Source organism: Phalangium opilio, unplaced genomic scaffold (genome assembly GCF_054372755.1).
Source record: "Phalangium opilio isolate 3A_F unplaced genomic scaffold, DU_Popi_V2 ptg000209l_1, whole genome shotgun sequence".
NCBI classification, from domain to species: domain Eukaryota; kingdom Metazoa; phylum Arthropoda; class Arachnida; order Opiliones; family Phalangiidae; genus Phalangium; species Phalangium opilio.
In genome coordinates this window covers 18,674,419-18,694,233 of record NW_028324217.1, presented here as the reverse complement: position 1 = coordinate 18,694,233, position 19,815 = coordinate 18,674,419, and the positions used below count along the sequence as shown (strand labels likewise).

At 40.1% G+C, this 19,815-nt stretch overlaps 1 protein-coding gene and 3 long non-coding RNA genes across 9 annotated transcripts; 1 reads left to right on the top strand and 3 right to left on the bottom strand.

Moving 5' to 3' along the window:
• Nucleotides 1-3,925: 3,925 nt before the first annotated feature.
• On the bottom strand, nucleotides 3,926-5,449 carry LOC149621038 (uncharacterized). Its single transcript, XR_016375454.1, has 3 exons — nucleotides 4,968-5,449; nucleotides 4,688-4,804; nucleotides 3,926-4,613 (listed from the first exon to the last, which is right to left on the bottom strand). It is a non-coding gene; the product is annotated as an uncharacterized LOC149621038 (long non-coding RNA).
• Nucleotides 5,450-6,514: 1,065 nt separating this feature from the next.
• LOC149621037 (uncharacterized) lies at nucleotides 6,515-7,809 on the bottom strand. The gene is made up of 2 exons (XR_016375458.1): nucleotides 7,330-7,809; nucleotides 6,515-7,219 (listed from the first exon to the last, which is right to left on the bottom strand). It is a non-coding gene; the product is annotated as an uncharacterized LOC149621037 (long non-coding RNA).
• Nucleotides 7,810-9,752: 1,943 nt separating this feature from the next.
• Nucleotides 9,753-15,934, bottom strand: LOC149621036 (uncharacterized). Of its 5 annotated transcripts, none has more exons than XR_016375451.1 (9): nucleotides 12,360-13,724; nucleotides 12,132-12,302; nucleotides 11,995-12,044; nucleotides 11,868-11,930; nucleotides 11,696-11,795; nucleotides 11,387-11,630; nucleotides 10,800-11,317; nucleotides 10,011-10,718; nucleotides 9,753-9,953 (listed from the first exon to the last, which is right to left on the bottom strand). XR_016375451.1 is itself a non-coding variant. In XM_089855320.1 (6 exons), the coding sequence occupies exons 1-4, from the start codon at nucleotides 15,675-15,677 to the stop codon at nucleotides 10,667-10,669; spliced, it is 402 nt and encodes a 133-aa protein (XP_089711446.1). In that variant the 5' UTR covers nucleotides 15,678-15,814; the 3' UTR covers nucleotides 9,753-9,953; nucleotides 10,011-10,208; nucleotides 10,614-10,666. The 5 variants fall into 5 exon arrangements, 2 of the variants coding, with proteins under 2 accessions (XP_089711446.1, XP_089711445.1); XR_016375452.1 differs by having other exon boundaries at nucleotides 12,421-13,724; XM_089855320.1 differs by lacking the exons at nucleotides 11,387-11,630; nucleotides 11,696-11,795; nucleotides 11,868-11,930; ... (1 more) ...; nucleotides 12,132-12,302; nucleotides 12,360-13,724 and adding an exon at nucleotides 15,660-15,814 and having other exon boundaries at nucleotides 10,011-10,208; nucleotides 10,614-10,718; nucleotides 10,800-10,960; nucleotides 11,147-11,317.
• Nucleotides 15,935-16,508: 574 nt separating this feature from the next.
• Nucleotides 16,509-17,240, top strand: LOC149621035 (uncharacterized). Of its 2 annotated transcripts, XR_016375457.1 has the most exons (4): nucleotides 16,509-16,648; nucleotides 16,729-16,867; nucleotides 16,934-17,001; nucleotides 17,072-17,240. It is a non-coding gene; the product is annotated as an uncharacterized LOC149621035 (long non-coding RNA). The 2 variants fall into 2 exon arrangements; XR_016375456.1 differs by having other exon boundaries at nucleotides 16,729-17,001.
• Nucleotides 17,241-19,815: the final 2,575 nt, after the last annotated feature.

The window sequence follows — 19,815 nt, the reverse complement described above, 5'->3', positions numbered from 1 at the left end:
ACCGAATTAGAACTATTAGGGTTCAAGGTCAATGCGAATGGCATACAGTCTACCCCGGAAAAGGTGTCCGCCATACATAACTTACCGGCACCACACGATAAGACGACCTTGCAAGCGTTCTTGGGGTTGTTGAATTTCTACGGCTGTTTCCTAAAAAATCGAGCTGAGACCCTTGAAACGCTACACCGGCTCCTGCAAAAGGAGACGCCCTGGTCATGGACTGACAGCCATAGTAAAGCTTTCGAGGCAGCTAAAGCCCTTCTACAAGAAGATGATTTACTCGTTCATTACGATCCAGTCCTGCCGTTGACTGTTACCTGCGACGCATCCTCCTATGGAGTGGGGGCCGTTTTGGGCCATATACTTCCCACTGGCTCGGACGCACCGATCGCATACTATTCGCGCACCATGACACCCACGGAACGGAACTACAGTCAAGTCGACAAGGAAGCTTTGGCCATAGTGGCTGCCGTAAAGAAGTTCCATCAATTCCTTTATGGTCGACACTTTCGAATCTACACTGATCACAAGCCACTACTGGGGTTATTAACTCCCACTAAACCGCTTCCGCCCATGGTTTCACCACGGGTTATAAGATGGAGTCTCCTCTTATCGGCTTACAATTATGAGCTTGTTTACCGTCCGGGAACCAAAATTGCTAATGCTGACGCTCTTAGTCGGCTGCCGGCCGCGACGCCAGACGTTGAGGTCCCGCAACTCTCCGAAGTCCTGCTCTTGGAGAACGTCCCTGTCGACCGCATCGACGCGCTTACCATAGCCCGCTCGACCAAATCCGACCCCACCTTGTCTCGCGTGGCCTTGTGGTCTCTCAATGGATGGCCACCTACCGTACCAGAGGAGCGATTTCTTCCGTACTACCGTAGACGCCACGAAATAAGCGTCCATCATGATTGCGTCCTTTGGGGTTGTCGAGTCATTGTTCCCGAGGATCTGCGGTGCGACGTTCTTACAATCTTACACGGTTCCCATCCAGGAATCGTTCGAATGAAGGGTCTAGCCCGTAGTTATGTATGGTGGCCAAATCTGGATAGAGCGATCGAAACTACCGTACAAGCGTGCAACACGTGTCAGGAAACGCGTAGTAACCCTCCGAAGGCACCAATTCACCCTTGGGAATGGACTGAAAAACCATGGTCTCGATTACACATAGACTTTGCCGGTCCCTACAGAGGCCAGACGTTCTTCTTAGTCGTGGACTCTCACTCTAAATGGCTCGAAGTTATGCCCGTGATAGGGATTTAAGGGAGTCTGACAAAGGGTTAACTCTGTGTCATAAAGATTGTTGTTGTCCGCGGCCATTTTTAAAATACGGAATAAAATCAAAGTACAGAATTCGCTAACTAGATGGCGCTTATCAAAAACTACTAACATTTAAGAAGTGGGAGGTAACCTCGTACATCGCGTATACACAGAATTTGTGGGTGGAGTCAAAATATAAGCAGACGAAGTTTCTCAATAAAGTATGCGAGGATGGTACCAGAGGCTAAAGCTATGATCCCACGTTCTTAGTGCATAAATCCGTTTTTGCCCTTACAGATGTACTCCAAATCGACTACCTTCTTAAATGCTATTAAAAACAATTCCCGAATAATTACCGGACCCTCGCATTTAGACGGCTCCATTTTGAACCCCTGTGAAGACGCTTATCTGTACAACCCTAGCCCACTCGATCCGCGCTCCCGGACGCGCATGATCGAGTGGGCTATGGTACAACGCAAGAGGGGTCGTAGACTCGTAGTCATAGAGGTAAACAGGAATTGCGTTTTTTTGGCCCTCCTTGTCAGAAACGTCACCAATACGTAGTTTTAGTGAGCCAATAAGATAATTTAGTTACGTGTTGAAGGAAGGGGCTATGAGTCGGACTGCAGTGAAGGCCAAACGTTGTGCATTCCGTCTTAAAAAAAATAAATCTATCCCTGATGATACAGGAAAAATTCACACAAATTAAATTTTTATCGAACACACGAAATATTATTCCACAGTAATCCAGTTTTGCTTATTTCTGCTCTTGTTACAAAACCAGTAAATCTCGGTCAGCACTCCAAGGATGATGGGGGGACACTGGTCCCAAGGACTAGTTAAAAAATATCCTTATTTCCCAGACTGGCTTCTATAGCGCGTGTAATCAAAAGCGTGATCGAGTCAGCTGTGTTCCGAGTAAAGAAGCTGTCTGCTATGATTTTCAGCAGATAATCCGTGTTGGCGCCCTTTGTTGGTAAATGGTAATTTTAGTGTGAGACTTTTGAGCCATATGGGCACGTAACTAATTAATAAAAAATGTCTTCGTGGACAAAGACTAGAAAAAGTAAATGATAAGAGAACAAAATGGAATGACCGAAGTAACAGATATTAAATTTTTTCAGTTTAAAGACATGATTATAAAACATCAATTATTTAAAAAAAAATACTTATCTTCGTTTTTTTCACCAAAATTACATTTGCATTGTTTACGAAAGACAGGTTATTCATTCTATATATCCTTTTTGGTATTAACAGTTTTCGAATGAAAAGGATTAGAATAAATATCCGAGTATGGATATGGTTTATTTTTAAAGGTTCCTCTTTTCGAACTTAAGAGAAAACGTTGTTTAAAACGACTAAATGCTACCGAAGTTAGAAATTTTATCTTTCATCATGATTGGCATTTTAAACGTCACTTTAGGGTTGGTTTTGCGCCTGCATTTATACGACCACGATTCGATTGGGTCCCATTTTTTGGGTCGACGATTTAAAATGTTTTATAAATCAATCGTTAAAATTTGGATAAAAGATATTATTAAAAAAAACGTTTGGTATATTATTGAGTGCGTGAGAACTGTTTTAAAAGTTGTGATTGAATTAGTTTGGTATGACTTCGACTTGCTATTTATGAGCAAACGTATAACACGAAACACGTAAATGGACACCGACAAATGGTGGGCTGTGTATTTATTTCACTATTGGGCTTAGTTTCCAGTATTAAAACGCATTGTAGTTCAAATTAAAAGCTGCAATCCATTTAAATATCACTACGAGGAACTGTTTCTATCATGATCTACACTGTAAATCTAGCTTTAAATATAAACGATGTCGCATGTATCTGTTATATAGTAAAGATTTGACACGAACCATTTTGAAAAGAATGGAAAATTCATGATTCAAAATTTTTGGGCAAATGTAATTTTGGTGAAAAAAACGAAGATAAGTATTTTTTTTAAATAATTGATGTTTTATAATCATGTCTTTAAACTGAAAAAATGTAATATCTGTTACTTCGGTCATTCCATTTTGTTCTCTTATCATTTACTTTTTCTAGTCTTTGTCCACGAAGACATTTTTTATTAATATCTGTTCCTTCAGTCTTCATTTTAATTAAGATTGTTAAGAAACTGTGGCATTTTTAAAATCTGCACTAAGCACAAACATAAATATAGGGGAGCTTAAGCATAAGAGACCTAATATTGCTAGTTAGTGACTAATGCTTTCAGGTACCAGTTAATCAGTTATCACCAATGAGATTAATTTATCACTGAAAACATCAAATTTTCATACTAAAATTATTTTGGCCTTTCCTTATCCCCTGGCTTTGAGTATTAAAATATTTAAAATAACTCTGAGGATTATCTAGAATCATTTCTACTGATATTTCAAATTCAGAAGAATCAGAGTCATCGTTTTGAGTCTTTCAGATGATGGCTTGGACTTATGTTACTGGTTTTCGGTTTTCGTTGTAGCAGTCTAACTGAGACAAAGTTTCTGCCTGCCAGCATAGCCCACTCGATCCGCGCTCATGGACGCAAGCTGCTCGCGCTATAGAGAGCTTTCAGTTGGAGAAGGAGATGAGCCTCGTGACATCATTTACGCTGCCATATTGGTGGGTTTAAAGCAGGAATGAAGCTGAGACCACCCAATATGGCTACCAGAACAGCGGTAAGACTTGGGAGGGTGTGACGTACTACAATTCCATCTGAAAGCTCTCTATTTAATAATAATTGACCAGGTCACGTCGTCTGCTAAACTTAGGGATTGGACAATTATACTTTTTGAGTTAATGTCTGGACTCTGGTTACCCTTGAATTTTCTTAGTGGTCCCGTGGTTTAATTTTTAAACTGGTCATTTGCCCTGTGCCACCGCCTTATTTCCCCCACTGGACAAGGAAGCATTTCTCATAAAGGATAATGGCCATCATTGTTGTGTAAGAGACAGCCTGGCAGCCCCGTATTTGTTTACCCTCCCATAGCCCACTCGATCACGCGTAACACGACGCAAGATGCAGAGGGCAGAGCAGCGTCCGTGAGCATGGATCGAGTGGGCTATGCCCTGCCTGGCCAAGTCAGCTGACTTAGGTGAAATATTCATTACTTCTATGCGACTTAATTCTAGACATTCTTGAACGAATCATCTTGTGAACATTTTATAAGACAGGCTTCTGCCGCTGGGTTTTTTTCTGAGCCAAATTTGCTTTTTAAATTTAAAAAAATTAATTTCAACCTTTTTTTCCTCTCTTCAGAAATTTAATAATGATAGTGTGTTACATATTTATCCAAAATTTATATTAATTAATTAACACACTGTACATCGCCTTAATTTGTAATTTCGCGCTTGGAAGAGCCTGAATTAAAAATATTGATTTGGAGACAGGGATTAATGATAGTGTGATTGAATTGAATCTATCATTTATTTTACCAGCAAAAAACGTATCTTCGTAGCGGTAACCGTTGGCTGCTGGCACCAGTCTAGAAACCAGGGAATGAACCCTTCTGCGTAGTTTGAATTAATCTACTTTAAACATCAAAAATGTATCTAATTTAAACAAAAAGGTTTATTCTAAATAGCGGTTATAAATAGTAATTAAAAACGCAACTGTTACCTAATAAAAATGATTCCAAGAGCCGGGATAAAAAACATTGGTTGGTTTGTTGACAGGGTTTAGTGATCGTGTGATTTAATTATTCAATTATATTACCATTAATTTAAACCAATAAAATGATCTACATAGTGGTTATCGGTGGCACCAAATATAATCTGCACAGTTATCGTTGGAAAAATGGCCATTGTTTACTGTTTTGAGGTTATGTTAGAATTAATAAGCACTAAATAATTAAAATTTAAATTGTTAACCTATAAGAATTATTGGAAAAGCGTCATTTAAAAATATTGTATGATTTGGTGACAGGGTTTAGTGATAGTGTGATTGAATCTATCATTTATTTTACCAGTAAAAAACGTATCTTCGTAGCGGAGCGGTAACTGTTGGCTGGTGGCAACAGTCGAGAAAGCAGGGAACGAACCCTTGTGCGTCTTTTGCATTAATCTACTTTAAACAACAAAAATTGATTTAATTTAAACAAATTACCTAATTAGCGGCTATCGTTGGCCGATGGCACCAGGTGAAACACCTTAAAACCTACGCTACACGGCCAATTGGTCTCTAGTCTCTACCATGGCCAACTTAGATACTCGACAAGCTCGCCAATGAGGCCAGCCAAGTTTGATCGCCCTCTATGTTAACGAGCGTATGAGAAAAAACCTGAAAAAAATATGAAGCCGGGACAAAAAGAGACGAGCTAAAATTTTTTTATAATGTTAATCCTATGGGGCATGGTCCCGAGAGTGGATTCTATCAGCAATTAAGAGTCCTTTTTAAAATGTTTCCAATTTTTGACAACTCTGGGTATTTTATGAGACGTGAAGTAAGTTTTGAGCTTCATTTTGAACCTAATTTCATAATTTTACATAAATTATTTCGCTTTCAATAAATTATTGTTCCTAAGCCTTGGTCATGTTTTTGTTTAAGCAAGCCGGGACAACTCGGGACGAGCTAAAATAAGATTCTAATGCTATTCCTATGGAAAATGGTTTCGAAACTGGATTCTACCTTTAATTAGGAGTCGTTTTCAAAATGTTCCCGATTTTTATCAACTCTGGGGATTTTATAAGGCGTGAATCATATTTTGGGCTTCATTTTGAACCTAATTTATAAAATTTATATCCATTGTTTCACTCCCAATAATTTTCTAAACTTGGACCTTGGCTCGTCTCTGTGTTATTTTAAAATATTACACTACGGAATTGTTTGTTTTATGGAATAAGATTTAATATTATATTAAATGTATGTATTGTGGATGTTAAATAGTGCATTGCATTTAAATAGACAATGTTTAAACTGAATGTTTGTCATATGACTCGTAGTTAGAATTTCAAAACTTTACGACTAATGGGTTTATTCGTGAGGTCTTTGGTAACATTTAAATATTTTGGGAAATGTTATGCCATTTTCTGGATGTGTTGCTGATTGCCGCAGTCTTCAAGCTTGAGAAGTAACAGAGACTTTACTTTTGGCAGGATTCTTATTTTGGCAAGTCTGGTATTGTAGCTTCAACATAATTTTGAAGGTTCGCTACAAAAGTTCTGCTTGGGTACCGAAGATTTCCTTTAGAAGCTTGACAAGTATTTATATTATTAAATTACACATAAGATGAATTTTTGTGATAAAATAAAACGGCAAAAAAATTATTTTTCAAATTTATTGAGTTTTGACATTGCAATATTTACAAATTCAAATTTCGCGGGAAATGAAGCCAGGCTTCACAATTACTTGCCTTCAAATTGAAGTTCAAGTTTAGAAAATTATTGGGAGTGAAACAATGGATATAAATTTTTTAAATTAGGTTCAAAATGAAGCCCAAAATATGATTCACGCCTTATAAAATCCCCAGAGTTGATAAAAATCGGGAACATTTTGAAAACGACTCCTAATTAAAGGTAGAATCCAGTTTCGAAACCATTTTCCATAGGAATAGCATTAGAATCTTATTTTAGCTCGTCCCGAGTTGTCCCGGCTTGCTTAAACAAAAACATGACCAAGGCTTAGGAACAATAATTTATTGAAAGCGAAATAATTTATGTAAAATTATGAAATTAGGTTCAAAATGAAGCTCAAAACTTACTTCACGTCTCATAAAATACCCAGAGTTGTCAAAAATTGGAAACATTTTAAAAAGGACTCTTAATTGCTGATAGAATCCACTCTCGGGACCATGCCCCATAGGATTAACATTATAAAAAAATTTTAGCTCGTCTCTTTTTGTCCCGGCTTCATATTTTTTTCAGGTTTTTTCTCATACGCTCGTTAACATAGAGGGCGATCAAACTTGGCTGGCCTCATTGGCGAGCTTGTCGAGTATCTAAGTTGGCCATGTCTCTACATACAATCAGCTGTATTTAAATTTTGACCGAGGCTTAGTGAAATCAGTGAATTTAAAAATTATCGGCTAAATCCTAAATTTAAATTATTTTGTATTAAATTATAATAAGGTTTAACTTACGAAATTAAAATAAAATGAGGACGAATTAACCCCTTCTTTTATGTGAAAAGTTAAAAAATTCGCCTTAAGCTCGACATAGCCACACGCGTTGTCTAAACAAAAATCTTCGCTCAGTCGCTCTATTAGCGGTAAAACAGCGTAAGTCCAACAGTACGTTTCTCTATGATTTTAGCTAGGATTAAACCACGTAAGTCCAACAGAATAAAAGGTCGTAAGTTTAAGTATGTGCTTAAAAGTACAAAAAGTAATACTTAATATTAATTGTTTTCAATAAAACTTCGAAAGGCACCAGAAAAATGTTCAACCTTTCATTTAAAACCATTTTCAGACCTATCGAATAAATAGTCTTCAAAAAATGGTCGAGACCATTTGGCTATCACAGCAAACATTTCCCATGTTATTCCTATGGGAAAATTTCCCTTTTTTTGCCAAAATGTCTTAATTTTTTTATGGAAATGAAAACCACCCTTAGCAACTTTATTTTCTATGAAAAAAACTAATATAGGGATCTCTTTGAAATTTTAACCACATATTAAGGGTCTGAATTTTAGTTCAGTGGAATTTTTTCAAAACAATTAATACAATACAAAAAAAACTACATCCAAACAAAAAACCCTCCATATACATTAAGAGCAGTATGAAGTCTTATCTAAGAGAGCGACCGCTCTCTCAGAATAAAGTTAAGACAATTTATTAAAGTACACAAATTAACTTTAATCAAACAGCCATTTAGTCTTCGCCCGCGGTTCGTTTACAAATAACATTCATATCGCAGTTGACTTCATCATTGAATGAACGTGAATGAAATCAAAGTTAGTGCGATTTCACAAGTTCAGTAAGTAAAATCTTTTTTCATTAAGACAGACAAAAAGTCCTATTGTGTTTAACAAAGCAAGCTACTTTTTACATGGATGAATTCAGTCTCAAGAACAACGATGAAATATATCACTATGGCCGTTCTTCAAGCCTATTGAAACCTTGACGTTGTAAGCTGTAGCTCAGTAGAGACTAATTTCTTGGATGCCAGTTTCATAAGAATATAAAGTACTTACGATCATTTATTGGAATGTTTCGCCCAATTAAATTCATAAAAACTGAGAAGCCGGACTCGGATGAGGTGGAAAATTTGGAAACGCCTTCAAACGTTTTAGTGAAATGGCCAATCATCATTAAGAACGATGACGACGAGACTAGCACTTCTAAAGAAGCAGATTCGGTACATCCCCCAGCGGAAAACACCCCAGTAGCACAAGCCTTCCGCATAACAGTCGGTTAAACGTCGAATAGTCGGTTTACGGTCCAGTCGGCTGTACCATGCTTATTCCGACACTTTTCCGACTCATGAAGCTGACTACTTCTTTTAGTTGGCAATGCCGACATCTATCTGACAGTTGGAATTGAGATGGTTTAAAGTAGGCTTGCCTACCGTCTAGAATATTCCAACTTATTTTTTGCCAATTGATTACCGACTTTCTCGCGCTAGTCGGTATGGTGACGTTTAAGAAGAGTAAATTTAAAAGCAAAGTTATTCTTAGGCCGTTTAGTAACCGACATTTATCCGACAGTTGGAACTGTGGTGGTTTGAAGTAGGCTTGGCTACCGTCTAGAAAATTCCAACTTATTTTTTGCCAATTGATTACCGACTTTCTCGCGCTAGTCGGTATCGTGACGTTTAAGAAGAGTAAATTTAAAAGCAAAGTTATTCTTAGGCCGTTTAGTAACCGACATTTATCCGACAGTTGGAACTGTGGTGGTTTGAATTAGGCTTGGCTACCGTCTAGAAAATTCCAACTTATTTTTTGCCAATTGATTACGACTCTCTCGCGCTAGTCGGTATGGTGACGTTTAAGAAGAGTAAATTTAAAAGCAAAGTTATTCTTAGGCCGTTTAGTTACCGACATTTTTCCGACAGTTGGAACTGAGATGGTAGGCTTGCCTAGAGTAATTATAGACCGAGTAGCGCCGATTGGTGAAATTCGACGTCACAGATCAAAGTTTTTATCTACGGCGGTGCACGCATTTTGTTTCGCGTGTACGTGAATAGATGGCGTTATACACTCCCTCCATCAGTTCGGAACTGCAGAACTGATTTGAAACGAACCAACAAGTGGTAAACCGGAACTGCCCGCGAGATTTAAACGTGTTAAAAACCGTTTGTGACATCATTGTATTTTGTTATGGAGATAATAAAGCTTGATTGCGATAAAATTGTGTCATTTGTTCAAAACAAAGCCATGGTAGGTGTCAAGCAACGAAAGTGTGCTGTATTGCATTGCAGCAACAGAACGGATTCAGGGATACCAATGTATCGGATACCAAGAACCCCCGATATCAATAGGAAGTGGCTTTTGGTTCTTGGTCGGCCAACCGGTAAACCATTGACTAACCTCAGTGTTTGTAAGGTACGAATAGAAGTACAGCAATAATTCTCAAATATTTATTAAATATCCTTCATGTGACAATAATTTATTATTATTACTATAATGGCGTTTATAACAATAGGATCATTTTGCAACCACCGCCTTTGGTGTGAAAGGACAGAAGTTACCGTTGGCCATTCCTACAATTGCTTCCCGATTCCAGCGACGTACATCTGTGATCACTTCTCACAGCAATACACTCTCCTGTATAACGGTAAGACACATGTTACTATTCGATAGGCTCAAATTAGCAGCTCTTACCGCAATCATAGCAAGATGTCCCAATTACATCCACCCAGCCTCATAGTCGTACAGTCGATTCGATGTAATACTAGTTGCCTAAATAGGTATCACAGTCTAATAATGGTATATCATATTGGTATCCATAGCGTGCCACGAGCGATACACCTATGTGTAACACGACGAATCAAGACAATGATCCTGAAGGTGCCAATGTATCTATCAATATCAGGGATCAAGATGTTGAAACTAACGCTACCCAACAGCTAATCCAAGCCCATGAATCAACGTTAAGTGTTATAATGTGTCAAACATCATCAAAAAGTACATTAACTCAAGCGACACAAACACTTCACCCAGATGATTCTATGGCACATAAGCTAACCCAAACCGTAGATGCCACACACAACACACGCAATGACAGCGATGAGGTGCTTGTATCGCATTTAACTATTCAACGGTTATCGAACGAGAATAAGGAACTCGTAAAGACAATTCAACGCCTTAACGCGTACAAACTAGCTTGGGAGAGGCTTTTCACTGAAGATCAGATTAAACGTGTAGTGGACATCACACGTAATTGCCAGTGGTCAGCTCAAACCAAGTGTGAATCCTTGTCCTTACTTCATAATGTTGGCAACAAAGGTTATCAGTATCTTAGACACCGTGGATTCCCATTACCCGCAATTAGAACATTGCAAAAGTCCATTGAAGTGTTCCAGGCACCTCCTGGAATTCAAGACGATGCACTGAATATCCTTAAAACCCATGTAATAAGTTTAACAGACATGCAACGGAAAGTGGTCATACTGGTGGACGAGATCCAGATTAGGCAAGCGGTTGAATACGATGCTGGGCTGAAACAAGTAATTGGTAACGCAACCCTTCCAGGAGACAACAAGGCTACCCATGCTGCTGTGATAATGGTACGCTCCGCTAGTCAAAAGTGGAAATATATTTTGGCATACCACCTAACAGGAAACAGTGTCAATGGACGAGATCAAACACAATTAATCACGGACTGTATCAAAGCTCTTGACAATATTGGCCTGCAAGTGGTTTCACTAGTGAGTGACATGGGTCCCAACAACCTTAGAAGTTTAAATCTTATGGGGATCAAGGTTAATGCACATGAGAGACGAAACACATTTCCTCACCCGTGCAACCCAAGTAAAGACATTTATGTGGTGGCTGATCCACCCCATGTGTTCAAGAATATTAGAACAGCGCTCTTGAACAACACCATGAAAATACCACCCGATATTGTAGCTCAATATGACCTTCCAAGTGACACCGTTGATGTGAAGTACATAAGGGAACTTGTGAACCTGCAATCAACGTCTGAATTAAAATTGGCACCAAAACTGACCGCGACACATGTAAATCCATCGCATTACCAAAAAATGAGGGTTCCACTTGCGCCAGACGTCTTAAGTAGCTCCGCAGCTTCGGCCTTGGAAACACTTGTGCAGGTAAATAGGCTTGACCAAGCTGCGAAGACAACTGCTTGGTTCTGCCGTTTGATGTGCAATTGGTTTGCAATCATGCGAGGTTGTTGTAAGAGCAAGGCCTTAAATGTAGAGAGAAGACGTCTGCTACAAGAAGTAATGTCCATCATTGAACGCATACAAATCGGGCGTTCTTGGAAACCGTGTCAGACAGGGTTAATAATGTCAACAATATCAATACTTCACTTAGACGAGTACCTAAGACAGGATGGGTTTACATATATCATGCCAGGACGATTCAATCAAAACGCCTTAGAGAGTTTGTTCGGTCGTATACGTGACAGAGGAAATAGATACCCTACAGCAAAGGCATTTAGACAGCGATTACGAATATTGCTTATTAATAAACAACTGCAGGAATATATCTCACCAGACATTTTGACTACCATAGTAAAACCACCAGTGTCTCGTAGACATTGCAACCTTCATGAGCCTTTGGAACGTGATAGTGTCACAGTACCCTCTGACAATAATGTGAGTCGTAATGCAACGGATACCATGTTTGCCTGCAATGTCGTTGAAGAACTACATCCTGTCCTGCATATGCCTGATACAGAACGCATTCCAGATGCTCAGCGTGAATTACTGGAAGTCTTTGAAAGATACCAAGAGGCGGATGACTTGCATCAATTACCTGATCCCGATAACGCATCCCTCCAAGTAGACGTCATGGAAGGTGATATATCGCCTGAGGATGAATGTTACTTAAGTAGATCATATGATATGTATGCGTGTAATGGTCCTGATAGCCTGGGATTTATTGTTGACACTCTAGGGCTTACTAGCACTAACCCAATAGATATACCTGTAACATTAGACAGTATGTCAGTCTACTATCTAGCAGGCTACATTTGCTTTTCACTTGAAAACAAGGTGTGTTGTCAATGTTTCGATAGCATTTGCGACCCCCAATCTAACCATACCCTGCATCCTGATGCAATTCATGCTGGAAACAAAGCTTTCGGAAACCTCAAACAGCCATCAACGTTATTACTCAAGTTTATTACGTCCTGCGAAGAATGTTTGAGGGAGAAACATTTAGATAACCTAGATACAGTAACCGATCCTTTTAATGTATTTTCCAAGTCAGTTCATGAATATACAGACAGGTACAGACACATCTTTCGCGAGTGTTGCAATGTAAGATCGAAGGCAATATTGAAATATGTACGTACCCCTGTTCATATACGAGCGAAGCATCTGCATCACCGAAACTTGGGCGAAAGCGCACCTTGATGATGCAGTTTATAACCTACCTGGATATGCTACTCTTCGGCAAGATAGAACTGACGGCAACGGGGGTGGAATTATTATCTATCTACGTACCTCCCTCAATTACCACAAACTTAGTATTCCAACATCTTACGATGAATCTTTATGGGTTGAACTAACTCACCCTTGCACCTCGTCCTGGATTGTCCTTGGATGTATATACCGCCCCCCTAACTGCTCTCTTGGATCTACTCAGCAGCTTTTTACGGATCTTAGGACCATTTCAAGCCGTCATGAAGAAGTAATAATTACTGGAGACTTCAATCTTCCGTCCATTTGCTGGAATTCCCTAACCACCGTTCATGGCTCCTCTTCGCCCCAATGTGAATTCTTGGACCTACTACGTAACTGTGGCTTGAAACAACACGTGACCTACCCTACTCGTTTCGGCCAAACTCGTAATATAATGTGTGCAACTCTTGATCTTTTCATTACCAAAGCAAATATCAACCCTGAAATAACTGCCACCCCCCGGTTGGTGGCAGTGACCACATCACGCTCCATGCAAAATATCCGCTTGCTGTTACCTTCACGGTTCCTCGCGGCTTCAAGCGTGATTACGACTACTGCCAGGGTGACTACGTCCTGCTAAACACCCTTCTTTCCAACATTGACTGGTCCCCTCTCTCTCGCTCTACTACGGAGGATGCATGGACTTTCTTCAAATCGACCCTTTTTGATTGTATATCTAAATCAATGCCGCTTTATGATCCGGCTACTAAACGCCCGTCGCGGTTGTGGATTCCCGTTGCGACGAAACGTGCAATCCGTAAAAAAGAACGTCTCTGGAAAAAGCTTAAACTTGCCAACCGTACTAATGATAAGTCACTCTACGATCACTACCAGCCCCTCTACAAGGCCCAGGTGAAACTCGTGAAGACGCTCCTATCCAATGCCAATGCTAAGGCCCATGCTCGTAAGCTACGCTCCGTTAAAACAAATCCACGAGCATTCTATCGTTTTGTAAGAAAGCAGATACGTAGTCTACCTACTCGACTAAACATCAAGTTGCCGGATGGAACGAAAACTGACTCTACTCTACTTATGGCGAACTGTTTAAATACAACCCTTGTTAAAAACTTTAATTACTCCCCTGCTGACCTAACAAGTTTACCTCAACCACAAGTGCCTGTGATGTTGGATTACTTTCCTAATATTCGTGATATTCACTTAATTCTAAATAACTTAGATATTAAAAGCGCCTCTGGTCCTGATGACATTCCCAACAGACTCCTAAGGAATTGTGCTTCAACCCTTTCCCGCCCACTGCATATTCTATTTACGACCTCTCTTACTGAAGGTGCTCTTCCCTCTGATTGGCGTATGGCTCACGTTACTCCTATCTACAAGGGTAAGGGTAATAAAAGCGATGCCTCAAATTATCGACCCATAAGTCTGACCTCGACGATATGTAAGGTCTTAGAAAAATGTATCCATTCCGCCCTTATACTACACGTGAATCCCTACCTTAGTCCAGCTCAACATGGCTTCTTAAACAATAGATCGGTGGAAACCAATCTTTTGTCCGCCTTTTCCACCTGGCTAGAAGCCTTTGACCGCGGTTGTCAGGTGGATGTTATTTACCTTGACCTAGCCAAGGCGTTCGACTCTGTTCCCAACCATCGCCTCTTAGCCAAGTTGCGCGCTTTTGGAATCGACAATAACATCTACCATTGGATCGAGTCCTACCTTCTCCACCGTACCCAGGCGGTTAGGGTGGAGGATTCATTAAGTGATTTCCTTCCTGTTGTCAGTGGGGTTCCTCAAGGGAGTGTCCTGGGTCCGTTGTTATTTCTACTTTACATTAATGATCTACCCGATGTACTCTCCTCTCAGCTGTGTTTGTTTGCTGATGATCTTAAGATCTTTCGTCTGATTCGATCCTATGAAGATGTTCTTTGTCTCCAATCAGATCTTACAAAGCTTGCGACTTGGTCAGACCTCAATGGTTTATCATTTAATGAACGAAAATCTATGGTTTTAACAATACAGAAAAGCAAATCTGACCCCCAATCTCCGTCCCCGTACTATCTTTCAGGACATAACATTCAACGAGTAAATGAGTGTCGGGACCTCGGCATTCAAGTTTCACATGACCTTAAATTTCACTCACACATCAAAAAATCATGCGGTCGTGCAAATGGCCTTCTGGCAACTATTAAAGCCAACTTTCCGAAAATTTCTAGCACCTTCCTCTCGCCTCTTTGCGTGCTATGTCCGTCCCATACTGGAATTTGGTAGTCAGATTTGGAATCCCTACATGGCCCAAGATATACATCTCCTTGACAATGTCCAAGGTCGTGCTTCGCGCATCCCATCAACCTTGCAACACCTCTCGCGTCAGGCAAGACTTGATTCTTTAGGCTGGTCTTCCCTTTCGCTTCGCCGGACCTATCTAGACCTCACTTGCCTCTTTAAAACCCTACACCGCCCAGGTCAGACCTACTTTACTACTGCCCCCAAAGCCCATATGACTCGTGGGCACGTTCATAAACTTTTTGTCCGTCAATCCCACAAAGACCCTATGAAGCATTCCTTCTTCAGGAGGACTATACCCATCTGGAACTCCCTTCCTAACGAAGTGGTGTCCCAACCCACTCTTCCCCTCTTTAAATTCCAACTACGCAAGTTTCTTAAAATTTAACTCGGAAAGTAATCCACCACTCCCTATCTTTTTTTTTGTACTATTTGGTTACGTTATGTTCGTTAGATTGGAGCTGTAAGGCGTCATAGCCCTAGCTCGACAATTAAATGGAGCAAAAAAGAAGCATGTAACCAAAACGCTCAAAGGTGTACCTATTCTTCACTACACGAATAAATAGTATATACATAAACACATTGTTGGTGTACTCAGTTAATGGATAAAATACCTTTACATATATATACATACCTTCATGTTACCTACCATTGCCGCCTATATTACCCGTTGCCTTGCCTTAGCTTAGACGTTAACGTACTTTTTCCTATTACATGAAACAAAAGCAGACGACATATGGATTGTGGGATTTAGATCGTTTCAAATCAGTTCTGCAGTTCCGAACTGATGGAGGGAGTGTATAACGCAATCTATTCACGTACACGCGAAACAAAATGCGTGCACCGCCGTAGATGAAACCTTTGATCTGTGACGTCGAATTTCACCAATCGGCGCTACTCGGTCTATAATTACTCTAGGCTTGCCTACCGTCTAGAAATTTCCAACATATTTTTTGCCAATTGATTACCAACTCCCTCGCGCTAGTCGGTATTGTGACGTTTAAGAAAAGTAAATTTAAAAGCAAAGTTATTCTTAGGCCGTTTAGTAACCGACATTTATCCGACAGTTGGAACTGTGGTGGTTTGAAGTAGGCTTGCCTACCGTCTAGAAATTTCCAACACATTTTTTGCCAATTGATTGTTGGTGGGCCTTCTTTTTCCGTGGGACGGTTTTTTTGACTTTTACTATTCCGCATATGCCTCCAAAATTTTTTTGTTATATATTTAACTTATACTATATTTCGACCCACAAGCAGAAGTTGATAATACTATATTTTTGGCAACACTAGAAACATAACGTTACAAAAAACTGCAAAGCAAGAAAACACATCTGATTTTCTAGTTTGAATTTTCCCTCCTGTAATTTCTCGGGTCAGGTGACACGCCTCTGTTCTATTGGCGTAACTAAGGTAACGCCATGCACGTCATTATCGAAGAGGGCGCTGCTAGTGCGAAAGCAAGTCAGCCTTTCCAGTATCTCTGACGCGACTGGGTCGTTAGAATGTATAAGCGATATTTTTGTGGTTGAAAATGATTAGTTCTAGGCTTGCTAACTTTTAATTTCATCGCTAAGGTTCTTTGTCACACTATATAATCTAGAAACGTCTTCGTTTGTCACGTAAGGTGTGAATTTTGTTATTGAATTATCAATTTATCTACCTCTTAGATTCAGTTTTATGCATAAGCCTATGCTTTTTACCTAGCTTCTCATCTGCTGGGAACCACACCCCTATAAAGTGAAACCAAAACTTAATCGTTTTCGTATACCTTCAGTTTCTTTGTTTTAATATAACAGAAGCAAGTGTTTTGGGGCGCTTGGAGTTCAAAAACCTTATATATTAAGTATTTTAAAGATTTTTGGTTGTGAAAATTATACTGAATTCCAAAATAGATCTCAATATGTTTTAGTTACAGAATTTTTATGCGGTTTCAAACATTTTAAGAGAAAAATGTGTGAAATAATACCCTTTAGAATTGTATGTTTTCTTTTTTCTTAAAAAAATGTGTAAGTGTATATGTTTCATTAAGATTTTTGTAATTTAATAGATAGCAACTGGCCACATCGAAGATATTAACAATGAATAATAATAAATGCTTTAATTGATATAAATATTATACTCGCCCTGAAAAATTTTACTTTTTCTTAAAACCAATTAGCTAGGCAGCTAATATTTCCATTCGACTAGTCGTGTAATATCGAATACATTGTTTAATATTTGGAATTGTTATAATTGATGCTCAACCTGTATGTTATTTGAAATATTCAAAGTACAAAAAAAGTGATTTTCATTGAAAATTTATTAAAGAAATTTCAATACTAGGTATCAGTATCCTTTACTATAAGCGAATGAAGCCTCGAGTTAAGGCTTGATCGTCGCAAAACCGTTGGGCCTCGAGTTAAGGTTTGATCATTGCAAAAGCGTCGGACCTCTTGCTGACAGGCGGTTAAGTCGACTCTCAAACGTGTTGGATGAGAGTCGTATTTCATTCGTGTCGTGTAAACCAGTGGGCCGTCGTCCCACCGGGCGGACATTTCGATTCTCAAACCTTTACTCTACCTGCCCTTTACCGACGATTTACCGTTCCTATACTAAAAAGCCGCGAAGTCGTCGGATTGAGCGCGGCTTTTGGTAGGCATAATGACGCCGACATATAGTCGGCCAACAGTCGTTATATAGTCGCTTCATAACAGTCGGAAAACCGGCGGGCCGTCGTCCCGTCGGGCGGACATTTCGACTCTCAAACCCTTACTCTACCAGCACTTTACCGACGATTTACCGTTCCTATACTAAAAAGCCGCGAAATCGTCGGATTGAGCGCGGTTTTAGGTAGGCATAATGACGCCGACATATAGTCGGCCAACAGTCGTTATATAGTCGCTTCATAACAGTCGGAAAACCGGCGGGCCGTCGTCCCGTCGGGCGGACATTTCGACTCTCAAACCCTTACTCTACCAGCACTTTACCGACGATTTACCGTTCCTATACTAAAAAGCCGCGAAATCGTCGGATTGAGCGCGGTTTTAGGTAGGCATAATGACGCCGACATATAGACGGCCAACAGTCGTTTTATAGTCGCCTCATAACAGTCGGAAAACCGGCGGGCCGTCGTCCCGCCGGGCGGACATTTCGACTCTCAAACCCTTACTCTACCAGCACTTTACCGACGATTTACCGTTCCTATACTAAAAAGCCGCGAAATCGTCGGATTGAGCGCGGTTTTAGGTAGGCATAATGACGCCGACATATAGACGGCCAACAGTCGTTTTATAGTCGCCTCATAACAGTCGGAAAACCGGCGGGCCGTCGTCCCGCCGGGCGGACATTTCGACTCTCAAACCCTTACTCTACCAGCACTTTACCGACGATTTACCGTTCCTATACTAAAAAGCCGCGAAATCGTCGGATTGAGCGCGGTTTTAGGTAGGCATGATGACGCCGACATATAGACGGCCACCAGTCGTTTTATAGTCGCCTCATAACAGTCGGAAAACCGGCGGGCCGTCGTCCCGCCGGGCGGACATTTCGACTCTCAAACCCTTACTCTACCAGTAACCAGCACTTTACCGACGATTTACCGTTCCTATACTAAAAAGCCGCGAAATCGTCGGATTGAGCGCGGTTTTAGGTAGGCATAATGACGCCGACATATAGACGGCCAACAGTCGTTTTATAGTAGCCTCAAAACAGTAGGAAAACTGGCGGGCCGTCGTCCCTCCAGGCGGACATTTCGACTTTCAAACCATTACTCTCCCGACTTATTAGTGACTTTTTACCAACTCGTCGGTAACAGACAAAGCCGACCATGTAGGCCCTACGTCGGCAGTGATACTAGGGCACTGACAATGTGGAAGAAGTTACGAAGAAACAGGATCAAAGGAAGTTATCACCTTTAATGAATGACAGACAATCAAACAATGCTAAGAAGCCTTTTAAATGTGACGTCTGCGGCTTGTCGTTTAATAGAAATTCACTTTTAACAAAGCATAAGCTTATACACTCATCTGATTTTCCGTTTCAATGTGAACTATGTCAGAAGGCCTTCAAATTTAAAAAGAACTTGGCACAACATAAAATCATACACTCTACCGAACGTCCATTTAAATGTCAAGTGTGTCAGATGACCTTCAAATGGAAATCTGCTTTGACAGTACATCAACTTACTCACATGTCCGAACGTCTATTTAAATGTGAAGTGTGTCATATGGCATTCAAACGCAAAAGTGACTTGGCAGAACATGAACTTATACACTCTACCGATCGTCCTTTTAAATGTGAAGTGTGTCAGATGACCTTCAAATTGAAAAAGAACTTGGCACGACATAAACTCACGCACTCGTCCGAACGCCCATTTAAATGTTCTGAATGCGATTAAACCTTTAAAAGATTGCGGACACTAAATGCTCACAAGGTTCTTCATTCTTCGGAGCGACCATTTAAAAGCGAAAAGTGTGATAAATCTTTCAAATTGAGATCAAGTCTAAATTTGCACGAGGCAACATACTTGGAGGATAAACCATTCAAATGCGAACATTGCGAGCGTTCTTCCCAAACAAAATTTTTGTTAAAAAATCACGAGAGGAGTTCATATGACAACTAAATCATTTCAATGCGACTTACGTGACGCTAAATTTAACAACAAAACCAATTTAAATCTTCACATAATTGATGTTCACGAGAACGAAAGGCCCTTTTCTTGTGAACAGTGTGGAAAAACCTTCAAAACCCCTTTCACGTTAAAGCAACACTCCAAAATTGTGCATACTGATGAAAAACCGTTCAAATGTTTGG